The 14,808-nt window shown below is 41.4% G+C and overlaps 1 protein-coding gene and 1 long non-coding RNA gene across 2 annotated transcripts in view; one reads left to right on the top strand and one right to left on the bottom strand.

The window, feature by feature from the left end:
* The window catches only part of slc9a5 (solute carrier family 9 member A5), a 78,384-nt gene that overhangs the window by 24,182 nt on the left and 39,394 nt on the right, over positions 1-14,808 (top strand). The window contains exon 3 of the mRNA XM_002931691.5: positions 2,073-2,236. Within this exon, the coding sequence (XP_002931737.2) occupies positions 2,073-2,236 (164 nt within the window). The remainder of the gene's footprint in view (positions 1-2,072; positions 2,237-14,808) is intronic.
* Positions 2,013-5,791, bottom strand: LOC116410411. Its single transcript, XR_004222373.1, has 3 exons — positions 5,756-5,791; positions 3,740-3,818; positions 2,013-2,231 (listed from the first exon to the last, which is right to left on the bottom strand). It is a non-coding gene; the product is annotated as an uncharacterized LOC116410411 (long non-coding RNA).

The raw sequence follows: 14,808 nt of genomic DNA, 5'->3' as shown, positions 1-14,808 counted from the left end.
CCACTTGCCAGCACCATCACATTTTCCTAAAGCAAATAGTAGCTTTCATCTGGTGGCCATTTTTCCTCTGATACATAATCAGGTACATTTAAATCTGCAAACAGCACACACACACAGACCCTTATTCAGCATACATTTAATCAAGAATACAGTCTCACACAGGCACAACTGTCTCTGATAAAAGTTCTGCTTGTTTGAGCTCTGTAATGGTAAAGCTGAGCTCAGGAGAAAAAAGCTGAAGCAGACAGCTAGAGCTGAGTTTCTATGGGAACCAGCAATGCCATCTCTTCACTGGCTGCTACACTGAGGGGGCGTGTTTAGTAATCTGAGTTTAGAACAACTGAGCATGCCCACAAGCCAAGAGCCAAAGCAAATTCCTGAGGGAGGGGGTCGAGTGGGTTACAGGAGGAGAAGGAAATCTAAGTGATTAAGGGGATGCTGCAGCCTTACTATTAACCTCTCTAGACAACCAGTATGGCAGGTATTGATAGATTTCAAAGAGGCTGTTCACTGATTACATTTTTGTGTGTGTGGGGTTTATATGTCCTTTAAATAGCTCAGAAAACAGGACTCTAAACAACATAAAAGTGCAGCCACTTGCATTTCTACATTAGCAGGTACCTTCTGACACATGATGATGGGAGCAGACATCAACATATTTTTTTAAAGGCTAGGACACAATTTTAACAATGCTGAAACACATAGCAAAATTGCTTGAAGGCCTACAGTAGCATTCAGTTTCATAAAAGCATGCCTCAGTCACCTGCACAAAAATATATATATTTGCACCACGTCTCATTTCTCAGGTGGTAATGGTGATATATCCCTTAAAAAGGTTAAATTTTCTGGTCCTTTACTAAAGGCTTTGAAACAAAGGTGTGTTTTTTTTTAGCTTTAACTGTTTGTGGCTGGCCTTCTAATTCTTGATGCTTGCATGCATTCATTTGCTACACATTGAAGAAGAGAATCGCCTGAAGCTACCCAAACCCAAGGGGTGCACCAAGATCATAGTTTCAAGTTGTCTTCTTTCTATTACAGGTATGGGACCTGTTATCCAGAATGCTCAGGACCCAGGGCTTTCCAAATAAGGGATCTTTCCATAATTTAGATCTCCATGAATTAAGTCTACTTAAAAATTATTTAAACATAATTTAAACCCAATCGGATTGTTTTGCCTCCAATAAAGATTCATTATATCTTAGTTGGGATGAAGTACAAGGTACTGTTTTACTATTACAGGAAAAAAGGAAATCATTTTTAAAATTAGAATTATTCTCTTATAATGGAGTCTATGGGAGATGGCCTTCCCAAAATTCTGAACTTTCTGGATAATGGGTTTCCGGATGACAGATCCCATACCTGTACCACTTACTTTGACCATGGGTCTCACTTTTGATTACTAGCTGCTGAAAGCTGCGGTTCTCAGCACAGATGCTAAACATATAGGAGGTCAGAAGAGAGCGAACAGGGCACAACAGCAAAATCAGTAGTCAGAAGACTTGTCTAAATCAGGTACAATTCAGGTTGAAGTTAGGGAACAGGCTATGGCCATTCTAACTAAATCCCAGGTACCTAGTAGCAGGTAAACATTTAGGCTCCTTGTGGCAAGCTCAAAAAACTCAATAGCAAAGAAGACACTTTGATGATAATATATTATGGTAAAAAAGACCAAGGCAAATGTCACAATTACATGTAAGCAACACAAGAAAGATAATTCCCTATATGCATAGTGTGCACTAGAATTTCTTTTGTGTAATATTATTTTAAAAAATAACTGTCCAAAATGTTAAATAAATAAAAACTTAAAAAGAATTAAGGACTAATTAGTTTAGAATACCACTGTCTACATCATACTAAAACAGGGTCGGATGGGGGAGTGCAGGGCCGACTGGGGCTGCCACCGCAGGGGCCCTGCACCCCCCAAGGGACCCCCATCACTTTTATAATTGTACATAAATTGGAATTCCATATTATCAAATGATCTTGCTAAATTGAATACAGTGTATGAATACATCTTGTATTACTTAACATCTGAAGGAATAATCCCTTCTAATAATTCTTTTTTTATTAAGATTCGCAGGTCAATGCTGGTCTAATGGATTTCTTGCTCTTCGGAAGCCTGATTTCAGCTGTAGACCCTGTTGCAGTACTGGCTGTGTTTGAGGAAGTCCATGTCAATGAAACTTTATTCATTATAGTTTTTGGAGAATCTCTGTTGAATGATGCTGTGACTGTGGTAGGTAAATGCATTGAAATACATGTAAATTATAAAATGCAATTTTGGCTTCTCTGTTTGATAGGTCAGAGCAATCCCCTTAATCCTAATACTAATCATAATAAGATTCTTGTTAAATGCAAGGTAAAAGGTCCAAACGTCAAATACATTTAGATAATCACTTAAAAAGTCTTAAGAATGTGCTGGTTAGTGTTTTTTTTATCAATATATATCCTAGCACACAGACAGAGCCTACAGTTTTTCTAGCTTGTGCTACTTTTACTGATATGCATACTGTATATAATATTAAGAAGTGCTGGTTTGTAAGGAACCACCCAGGCCCAGATTTGTGGCAAGGTCACAAAGGCCCTGGCCTAGGGGCATCATGCTGTCCAGCCGCACCTGAACTTTGCTTTCTGTGTGCACTGTTCCCAGTGCCTTGTGCGAGAGCTACATGAATGTGCTTGCGCGTTATCCTGGGGAGGGGTGGGCAGGAGGGTCATGGGATGTGTGGGTCCTCTGGGCACCCAGTAGGGAAATCCAGAGCTTGAACCACTTGCTGCATAACCACTTGCAACTAAGTGAGGTTCAGGCCAAGGGTCAAAACTGGTGAGACACAGACTTAAGAACCAATATTATCTGTTTCGTACAATATTCGGTGTGTGGTGGATCGATAAGACAACAGATATTAGCAAAAGCCTTGGATATCAGTCGTCTCGCTGATTGGGCAGGACAAAAGACTTTGCTTGGACGCCGTTGAAGGCATCCGAGCAAAAGCTACTTTTAGGGCTGAATTGTCTGATAGGGGTAGAATTCCTATTGTTTCTTCCTCTATATCTGACCATTCAGCCCTTTCCTGCGACCAATGGCTTACATCTCTCTCTATCCATATGTATATATATATATATATGGACTGTCATATAAAGCAGGGCACTCACAGGACTTAAAAGTATGGTGAAAAAGAAATAAAGTTTATTTGTTATTCTAACATTTCGGTCTTCCTTGAGACCTTTGTCAAGGTAAACAGAGTGAAAAGGTCTCAAGGAAGACCAAAACGAATAACAAGTAAACTTTATTTCTTTTTCGCCATATTTTCAAGTCCTGTGAGTGCCCTGCTTTATATGACAGTCTATATTTACTCTTTTGCAGTGTGCACCCAGGCACTCTCTCTAATATGCGAGTGCAGCTATATTTTGCATTTATATATTTATACATACATAAGGGTAACATTTGTGGTGGCTGACATTATGGCAAACAAACATTATTTCACATTTAATTTTTTAATCTACTGTTTGTCTCCTTGACCAATTTTGCAAAGTATTATTTTGTACTAAAATTGTACAAAAATGTTATGCTTATTTATCATAAATTTGAAAAGCTGTGCTCTTTTCAATTAGGACATGCTCTCCATATTTCATCTGTTACAAAGCTGTTATTTTAAAAGTCTGAAAATACACAACAAAGTGTGTGATGATTAATCTTTAACATAATTAAATGTGAAGAAGGGTTTGGGTGGGGTCTTACATTAAAAAGGTTATTCTCAGAGGAGATTACAGTAATTATAATGATCCTTCTTATTTCATGAATATTCTCCAGTGACTGCCTGTAAATACAAATTCTATGAATTATTTATACCATACTGCCATATTACTCAGGGACTAGTTAGAAGATAAAGAGCAATGTTTATACATTAGCAGACTAATATTCTGATCCACAGAGAATGTTCTAGATTCAATACTGTCCCTTGTGCTTGATGTCACTACCATCAGATTTTCTGTGTAAAATTACAAGGGATAGTGTCTGCCTGTGGTCCCCAGCCGTAAGTTGTCTATGTCCTCAGTTTGTTATTTGCACCTTTCATATTCAGACATTAGACTTATATTCTGTTTAAGAAGACACACAAAGTAAGGGCTCATACTTTCACCATGCATTCCCCTGAGTTAGAGTTTACCTGCGCTTCACCGCAAAGGACCACAGGACAAAACACAATCCATTCTTTATTACAGGGCTGTACTGACACAGGGCAGTGAAGCTGAATGCAGGTAAAACACAACATGATGCGTTCCACTCGTGTTCGGTGCCTGCATTGCCTGTGTCAGTATAGCCTTGTAAGAAAGAATGGATTGTGTTTCGTCTTGTGCTTCCCTGCAGTGAACACAGGGTGAGACACCCATCTGTATGAGCCCTTAAGGCTAAAATTAAGATTATTAATTAGCCCCTTAATATGTTAGCACTAAATAGTAGTGCCTGTGATTAATTCTGAAAAAATATTAAACCACCTGAATCAAAATCAACATTGACTGTAGAAATTAATTTTTATCCTTCATAACTGAATAATTGTAAAGTGCTATAGTGAAAAAATGTGCAATTATTACAAATAATGTGTTATTATTGGTCACAAATACACAAAAAGTGGAGACAGTTCAGTCCCTTTGCCCTATGCCTTCCCACTTGAAGATTTCCTTCATTTCCATGTGCTGGCAAAAAGTGTTGTTCTTGGGTTGAGGAACATGGGGTATCAGATAGGTAATGTAAAAGCATTTGGGGCTGCCATATTTGTGCAGCAGTAGGCCGTTAGTATTAGAAGTTGTAACTGACAGGTTGTAAAGGGACAGTCAGGTTGGCAGGTTGAACTTCAAGTAACAATTACTTACAAAAGCAGACCTGTCAGTGAAAAATGATCAAAACAACCTATAGGTAACTTTTTACGTACATTAATATTTTGGAAAAGTAGTTTTTTCGTGCCAGTATCACTTTAAGGTTTTTGTTATTTACATTCTTTTACATTTACATCTATAGAACTACTGTATAATACGTAGTGTTAGTAAAGCAAAGCAAAAGGAAATTTACTGAATTCAGGCTTTGCCTCATTACCAACTGAGCCCCACCTCCAGCTACAGCTCTCTCTGTATACTCCAACTACAGCTCTCTGTATATTCCAACTATAGCTCTCTGTATATTCCAACTACAGCTCTCTGTATATTCCAACTACAGCTCTCTGTATATTCCAACTACAGCTCTCTGTATACTCCAACTACAGCTCTCTGTATACTCCAACTATAGCTCTCTGTATACTCCAACTATAGCTCTCTGTATACTCCAACTATAGCTCTCTGTATACTCCAACTATAGCTCTCTGTATACTCCAACTATAGCTCTCTCTGTATACTCCAACTATAGCTCTCTCTGTATACTCCCACTATAGCTCTCTCTGTATACTCCCACTACAGCTCTCTGTATACTCCAACTACAGCTCTCTGTATACTGTAATGAGTTGCAGTATCTGCAGCTCAATGTCACAGCCTGGATTCCTATTTAATAGAGAGGGTACATTTTTGGGCCCAGGCTGACTTCCATGCTGCCTGAGTGACTACAGTGAGATTAACTGCTGTAAAGCTGCAAACAAACAAAAAAGAGCCTAACAAACAGCCTGCCAAAATAGTTCTACCCCGAAAGCCAGCAGTATAGTAGGGAGTTAGTGTGTATATACTGCAGCTAATAACATTATATTACAGAGAGAGCTCTGCCTGATGTTTCTACCTGTTCAGAAGATAGGAAGTGAACTCCTTCTCTTGTGACATCACATCCCTATCCTCCACCCCCCAGCCCAGCTTTCCCCCTCCTTAACTTATTGCTTCTCACCCAATCACAGCTGCATCTGATTTTTCCAATCTTTAAACATAAACCAGTGTAATTTGGCTGCTGGTCATTCGGATCCCTTGTTATGCAGCCCCTGCGTTTATAGCTTCAGGGCTTCCTTTCGTCCTCCTTTCATTCCCCCAACCACCTCACCATCCATGGGCGTCCACAGAAGGGGGCAAGAGGGGGCACTTGCCCCCCCCCTGGAAAAGTAGCAAAAAAAACGGGGAGAAGGGAGAAGAATTTTTTTTTTTTTATTTTTTTTTTTTAGTTGTAACATTATTTATATCCCCACCTTGGCCATTATAAAACCGCCGCCCAAACCCCCCTCTAAAGGTCCCAGGAACTGAGTGCAGGCACCACCTTCCCACCCTTCCCTATACTGGAGCGGCGCTTACCTCCGTGCGCCCATATGACACGCATCCGTATTGGGCACGCCCCCCCTACGCATGCGTGTCTTTGAAACAGAAGGCGCCAGAAGGCGCTTGGGTGCGGCGGCGGTCGGTTGTGGTGTGGGCTGGCTGAGTGAGCAGGACTGCTGGCCTTGGCTGACTGGCACCTGGGACTGGGATTTCGAGGCACTGCTGCTGCTGACAGGTACAGTTGCTGGGGGCGCAATATGAGGGGGGCTTGGCTGCTGGCACAGTACAGATGGGGGGCTTGGCTGCTGACACAGGTACACAGTGATGCTGGGGCCTTGCTGGGGGCGCAATATGAGGGGGGCTTGGCTGCTGGCACAGTACAGATGGGGGGCTTGGCTGCTGACACAGGTACAGATGCTGGGGCCTTGCTGGGGGCGCAATATGAGGGGGGCTTGGCTGCTGGCACAGTACAGATGGGGGGCTTGGCTGCTGACACAGGTACACAATGATGCTGGGGCCTTGCTGGGGGCGCAATATGAGGGGGGCTTGGCTGCTGGCACAGTACAGATGGGGGGCTTGGCTGCTGACACAGGTACAGATGCTGGGGCCTTGCTGGGGGCGCAATATGAGGGGGGCTTGGCTGCTGGCACAGTACAGATGGGGGGGCAATATGAGGGGGGCTTGGCTGCTGGCACAGTACAGATGGGGGGGCAATATGAGGGGGGCTTGGCTGCTGGCACAGTACATATGGGGGCAGTATGAGGGGGGCTTGGCTGCTGGCACAGTACAGATGGGGGGGCAATATGAGGGGGGCTTGGCTGCTGGTACAGTACATATGGGGGCAATATGAGGGGGGCTTGGCTGCTGGCACAGTACAGATGGGGGGGCAATATGAGGGGGGCTTGGCTGCTGGCACAGTACAGATGGGGGGGCAATATGAGGGGGGCTTGGCTGCTGGCACAGTACAGATGGGGGGGCAATATGAGGGGGGCTTGGCTGCTGGCACAGTACAGATGGGGGGGCAATATGAGGGGGGCTTGGCTGCTGGTACAGAACATATGGGGGCAATATGAGGGGGGCTTGGCTGCTGGCACAGTACAGATGGGGGGGCAATATGAGGGGGGCTTGGCTGCTGGCACAGTACAGATGCTGGGGCCTGGGGGCGCAATATGAGGGGGGCTTGGCTGCTGGCACAGTACAGATGGGGGCAATATGTTGGGTGCTGGCACAAATACATGGGGGCAATATGATGGCTGTTGGCACTGGTACATAGGGGCAATTGGGGGCTTTTTTATGTGGCATGATAATTTTGATCCATCTAATGTGTGTTTCTGAGTACTGAATTATGTGAATAGTAGGTAGCTGAGTAGAGCAGAGTAGTTGTAAAAGGCACTAACAGTTGTAAATGTATTCATTAATTAAAATATATTTAATTACAATTGTATATTTTTACATACAGACACACGTAAACTAGTATCATCCTGCAAAAAAAAAAAAAAAAAATATATATATATATATATATATTTGTCTGTTGCAGGATGATGCTAGCTTACTTGACCCCCCTTGGAAAATTTTCTGCGGACGCCCATGTCACCATCTATAATTTTGTAGCTGGTGCATGGGCATGGGCACCAGGTCCTCCATTCTGGTCTCACATTTTATTATGGACAACAAATATAGAAATGAATTGTATTGAAGAATACAAAATGTTCTGCCGTTCTCATCATTTATTTAACAGAATTTGTTCTGAATGACACAGAGACCTAATTTTTACTAATTTGTAATTATCTTGGCTGTCTTAATCTCTAACTAAGCATTAATAAGATCAGATGGTTGCAGGCATTTAATCAAGAACAGAACACCAACTGCTACTAATAAAGAATGCGCATAATATGTGTCATGTAGAGTTTGATCAAGCTAACATTAATGTAAGGCTTTAATGCACTGAAATTATAAACCAACTAATGGAACTCATACAGCACATGGGGGTGTAGTTACTTAGAACATAAAATAACCGTATTAGATTGTAATATTTTTCTGTCTTTAGCATTATAAGTCAAATTGCATTTGGTCTTCAGTTTTTGTTATTTTGTTGCTATGAAGTAACAAGGTATTTGAAAGTGAAAAAAGACATCTATTTAAACCCCAAATCATTTATATTGCATATATTGTAGGGACCTATTAAAACTGATAACCAAACAACTAGTGGTTCACCTGCCACCTCCAGCCGTGGACCTCACTTCCACAACAACAGTGCTAGATATAAACGCAGAGAGGTTTGGCTATGTGATTATGGGTTTGGGCTTCACAAGTCTTTGCTGAATTGCCCCTGTCTGTGGGCCCCCCGGTTGTGAGGTCTGATCCCCCCTTGGTTATGCCACTCCAAACAACCATCCCACCCTTTGTTTATTTATTAGTACAGCTTCTGTCAGTCAGGCAATGACATGCCAATTTTTTTTTTTATAACTTTATCATCATTATATAGAATTAGTACAAGTATGGGATCACTTATCCGGAAACCCGATATCCAGAAAGCTCCGAATTAGGGAAAGCCTGTCTCCCATAGACCCCATTTTAATAAAATAATTCAGATTTTTAAAATTGATTTCCTTTGTCTTTGTAAAAATAAAACAGTGCCTTGTACTTGATCCCAACTAAGATATCATTAATCCTTACTGGATGCAAAATAATCCTATTGGGTTTAATTAATGTTTTATTAATTTCTTAGTAGACTTAAGGTATGAAGATCCAAATTATGGAAAGACCCCTTATCCGGAATACCCTTGGTCCCAAGAATTCTGGATAACAGGTCCTATACCTATAACTTGTACTCATAAAAAGTAAAAAAAAATATTAGGGTGAAACCTCCTTTTCTTTAATCTCAAAGGTTGCCCTCTTATCTTCTAGATGTAGATATAGTAATAAATATAGATAATGATTTAAAATGTTTATTTAAGGGACACCCACTATAAAATCTCTGATTTATCTGTTTGATCTGCTTCCGAAGTGATGTCATTGGTGATATCATTTCTGATTTTGCAGATCTCCAGGTTAAATTTGGAAGTAGGGCAGGTAGGGTTTGGTAACGGGGATGGGGTGGTAATATAGAGGGTCCGTGGGTTTGGGTCAGGTTGTGGATCAGTGGTTCAGGCACAGGTCTGCCCACTGTAACCCATCTAGGACTCTGGTCCCAGGTTTCAGCACTGACCAGTGACTCCAAAGAAATTCAGGCTTTGTGGCTGCAGTACTAAACGAGTTTATTCTAATGTTCAAAAATGTATTATATATTACTAACTGGAATGTGTTACAGTGTATTTTGTACTGAAGCTATTGGCTCTATAATAACTGTAATGAGTAGCTCCCATAAGTAATTATCTATGCTTACTGTTGAGCCCCTTATTCTCTGAGCCTTGTGGGTCTTGGTCTTATTGAGCTCTGTCACATGATATTTTTGGCATATGATCACAGGTTCAAACACGATTCTGCTATAAAGTTTCAAGCATGCTGCCAGGGAAGCAGACATGAGATTTTTTTTAGGGGATATTCCTTTAATAGACATTTTTATAATAGCCAGTCTCTAGGGTTTCATTGATTAAATAAATTGTGGCCCCTGGAGTAATTTAGGGTCATCATGCTCTTTTGAACTTGCAATGTATTGCTGCATTCCCCATCATTCTTTGTATAAAGAAGCCACTCAGTCACGAAAAAAAAAGCTTAAACAATAAGTCTGAGCAGCAAAGCAGCTTCCAGCTGATCGATATTCACAAAAACCTGTTGTTACAAAAGCACAAGGCCTTAGGAAATCTTTTGTAATCACTGACCTAGTTACAAGTTCTTTTTTCCTTTTAATCTTTTTATGTCAGATTTTCAGTCTCAATATAAATCGTTTTATATTATTTCGGAAACACACTTAAAATTAACTAAATAACAGGTAACAAACAAATAAGCAGGTTGTATTAGCTGCAATCAACACAACAAAAGCACATTAAATATTAACTATAACAGATGCCCGTTACAGATGTACCCTGTTCATCTGAAAAAAGTCAATGTTATGTACTATTGGAAATGTTGCCCTTAAAGGACAATGAAAGGTTAATATAAATTAAAAGTAAGTCTAAAGGCATTCTTTTTAAGTACTTACTGCATATCTAAATTCCCAGATCCCTGCTTGCTTCTCTGAGATATGGTGCTGGCAGCCTACAGCAGTGTGACAACTACAGTGACATGAAGACAAAAAGGAACACCAAGAGCCCCAATAGTGTAATATGTTTTTACAAGGAGAAATGGTAGAATAAACAAATTAATACTCACAAGCCAGGGTTACCAATAGGCAACCACTGTATAGGCAGGTGGGGAGATTATCCTGACCCCACTCAGGAATAAGAAGTCGCTCTCTGTAGAAGGAAGAAAAATGGGGATAACACCCCTCCACTCGGGGTGGACTCGGTATAGTGATAAGACAAAACAGATGCGCCAAAAGGATAAAATTAGCTAAAAACACTTAAAAACCCAATGGGTAATTCAGAGGAGGTAGTAATGAACTTACCTCCTCCAGGCAGACACCAACAAAAGTGGTAATTTTCAGTAATAGTTTATTCACAACAATATTGCAACGCGTTTCGCAGTCATTTCCTGCTTCATCAGGCAATGTAGAATAGGCGCAAAAAAAACAACAGTGTCTTTGTATAAACACACCAGGAGCCTTCCTGTAGGCTGCCAACAGTGTCTTTGTATAAACACACCAGGAGCCTCTGACAGAGGCTCCTGGTGTGTTTATACAAAGACACTGTTGTTTTTTTTGCGCCTATTCTACATTGCCTGATGAAGCAGGAAATGACTGCGAAACGCATTGCAATATTGGCGCCTCTGTTTTGTCTTATCACAACTACAGCTGGCAGCCTTCCTATTCTCTGAGCATGTGTGTAACTTGATCCTGTCTCCTGTTCTGAGCTACACATGCCCACCAGCCAATCAGAAGCAGATCTGGCAGAGGGGAGGGGGGGAGGGAATGAAACACATGTGCAGTATGAAGCAAGGAGGGAAAGGAAGGGAGAATACCTTTTTAGAGATGGCTGCCTGTTCTAGAAAATGTGAAGTAAGTGTGACTGAGTAAATATTTGATTAGGTGAGCCAAAAGTGTGGGGTTTTTACTAAACAATAGGAGGACTATTGGGCAGTATGATTTTTAAATTTTGACTTGCATTCTCCTTTAATAGTACTACTTATTTTGTGATATAGTTCCCTATTCTGACTTTGTGTAAAGTTACTAAAAATGGGGAGTGATACATTATAAATAACTGGGATAATTTGATACCTTCTACATCAGGGGTCCCCAAACATTTTTTACTCATGAGCAATATACAAATATAAAAAGTTTTGTAGAGAAACACAAAACCTTTCCAGGGTGTTGCTAAAAGGCTGTGATTGTTAGCCTTATGTGCATAGATGGAGAGTGAATTTTATGTTTGGGGAGGCTAAAGGTGGACCATTCATAGACTGACCTAAAGCTAATGTGAGATTTAGTGAATTCCCTGCTGGCGTAAAAAATATACTCCCAACTACCTCTTGCGGTTTTTCACCTTAAAATGCTTAGGATGTAAAAGTATTCATACATGCATTTGTGTTTGTGATCAATTAGCTTAAATGTGTTTTAGTGGGTACTGACATCCCAGGCACATTATATACAGTTAAATTCAGTCTTTATTTACAAAATTAGCACATTATATGCAGTGAGATCAGTACTGATGCCAGATATTCTGGAACTTTAACATTGGGACACAACATTGGTTTGTTTCCCAGCTATGCAGTCTCATAAGGCTCCACTGTAACTAACTAGAAATGAAAAAAACAATGACAAATGTAAGAAACCTTTTAAGTGCAAAAAACAACAACAAATATATAAAAGCACAATTAGCTTTTTTAGGGGGAAAGAAATAATTTAGGACTGGAGCAAGAGTGATAGGGATATTATTGATACCAGGTGACAAAAAACTATTTACTATTTCAGCTAAATATTCAGCCTTTATACAGTATAGTACCTGTGGGAGTGGGATGATGATACAGTATAGTACCTGTGGGAGTGGGATAATGATACAGTATAGTACCTGTGGGAGTGGGATAATGATACAGTATAGTACCTGTGGGAGTGGGATAATGATACAGTATAGTACCTGTGGGAGTGGGATGATGATACAGTATAGTACCTGTGGGAGTGGGAGGAGGATACAATATAGTACCTGTGGGAGTGGGATGATGATACAGTTTAGTACCTGTGGGAGTGGGATGATGATACAGTATAGTACCTGTGGGAGTGGTATGACGATACAGTATAGAACCTGTGGGAGTGGGATGACGATACAGTATAGTACCTGTGGGAGTGGGATGATGATACAGTATAGTACCTGTGGGAGTGGGATGATGATACAGTATAGTACCTGGGGGAGTGGGATGATGATACAGTATAGTATCTGTGGGAGTGGGAGGAGGATACAGTATAATACCTGTGGGAGGATGATACAGCATAGTACCTGTGGGAGTGGGATAATGATACAGTATACTACCTGTGGGAGTGGGAGGAGGATACAGTATAGTACCTGTGGGAGTGGGATGATGATACAGTATAGTACCTGGGGGAGTGGGATGATGATACAGTATAGTATCTGTGGGAGTGGGAGGAGGATACAGTATAATACCTGTGGGAGGATGATACAGCATAGTACCTGTGGGAGTGGGATAATGATACAGTATACTACCTGTGGGAGTGGGATGATGATACAGTATAGTACCTGTGGGAGTGGGATGATGATACAGTATAGTACCTGGGGGAGTGGGATGATGATACAGTATAGTATCTGTGGGAGTGGGAGGAGGATACAGTATAATACCTGTGGGAGGATGATACAGCATAGTACCTGTGGGAGTGGGATAATGATACAGTATACTACCTGTGGGAGTGGGAGGAGGATACAGTATAGTACCTGTGGGAGTGGGATGATGATACAGTATAGTACCTGGGGGAGTGGGATGATGATACAGTATAGTATCTGTGGGAGTGGGAGGAGGATACAGTATAATACCTGTGGGAGGATGATACAGCATAGTACCTGTGGGAGTGGGATAATGATACAGTATACTACCTGTGGGAGTGGGAGGAGGATACAGTATAGTACCTGTGGGAGTGGGATAATGATACAGTTTAGTACCTGTGGGAGTGGGATAATGATACAGTATAGTACCTGTGGGAGTGGGATGATGATACAGTATAGTACCTGTGGGAGTGGGATAATGATACAGTATAGTACCTGTGGGAGTGGGATAATGATACAGTTTAGTGCCTGTGGGAGTGGGATAATGATACAGTATAGTACCTGTGGGAGTGGGATACAGTATAGTACCTGTGGGAGTGGGATGATGATACAGTATAGTACCTGTGGGAGTGGGATGATTATACAGTATAGTACCTGTGGGAGTGGGATGATGATACAGTATAGTACCTGTGGGAGTGAGATAATGATACAGTTTAGTACCTGTGGGAGTGGGATAATGATACAGTATAGTACCTGTGGGAGGAGGATACAGTATAGTACCTGTGGGAGTGGGATGATGATACAGTATAGTACCTGTGGGAGTGGGATGATGATACAGTATAGTACCTGTGGGAGTGGGATAATGATACAGTATAGTACCAGTGGGAGTGGGAGGAGGATACAGTATAATACCTGTGGGAGTGGGAGGAGGATACAGTATAGTACCTGTGGGAGTGGGATAATGATACAGTATAGTACCTGTGGGAGTGGGAGGAGGATACAGTATAGTACCTGTGGGAGTGGGAGGAGGATACAGTATAGTACCTGTTGGAGTGGGATGATGATACAGTATAGTACCTGTGGGAGTCGGAGGAGGATACAGTATAGTACCTGTGGGAGTGGGAGGAGGATACAATATAGTACCTGTGGGAGTGGGATAATGATACAGTATAGTACCTGTGGGAGTGGGATAATGATACAGTATAGTACCTGTGGGAGTGGGATAATGATACAGTATAGTACCTGTGGGAGTGGGATGATGATACAGTATAGTACCTGTGGGAGTGGCATAATGATACAGTATAGTACCTGTGGGAGGAGGATACAGTATAGTACCTGCGGGAGTTGGAGGAGGATACAGTATAATACCTGTGGGAGTGGGAGGATGATACAGTATAGTACCTGTGGGAGTGGGATGATGATACAGTATAGTACCTGTGGGAGTGGGATAATGATACAGTATAGTACCTGTGGGAGTGGGATGATGATACAGTATAGTACCTGTGGGAGTGAGATAATGATACAGTATAGTACCTGTGGGAGTGGGATAACGATACAGTATAGTACCTGTGGGAGTGGGATGACGATACAGTATAGTACCTGTGGGAGTGGTATGACGATACAGTATAGTACCTGTGGGAGTGGGATGACGATACAGTATACTACCTGTGGGAGTGGGATGAAATCTGCAGCAAAAGTTCAGAGTTGGTAAGGATCTTAGGTAAACTTTACAGCCAAGCAAATTTGATATAGGTTTGAAAATCCACCTATACTTTGTGCACTGACA

The sequence above is a fragment of the Xenopus tropicalis genome, chromosome 4 (genome assembly GCF_000004195.4).
Source record: "Xenopus tropicalis strain Nigerian chromosome 4, UCB_Xtro_10.0, whole genome shotgun sequence".
NCBI classification, from domain to species: Eukaryota; Metazoa; Chordata; class Amphibia; order Anura; family Pipidae; genus Xenopus; species Xenopus tropicalis.
The sequence above is the reverse complement of the archived record's forward strand: the minus strand, read 5'-3'. Positions and strand labels throughout refer to the sequence as shown.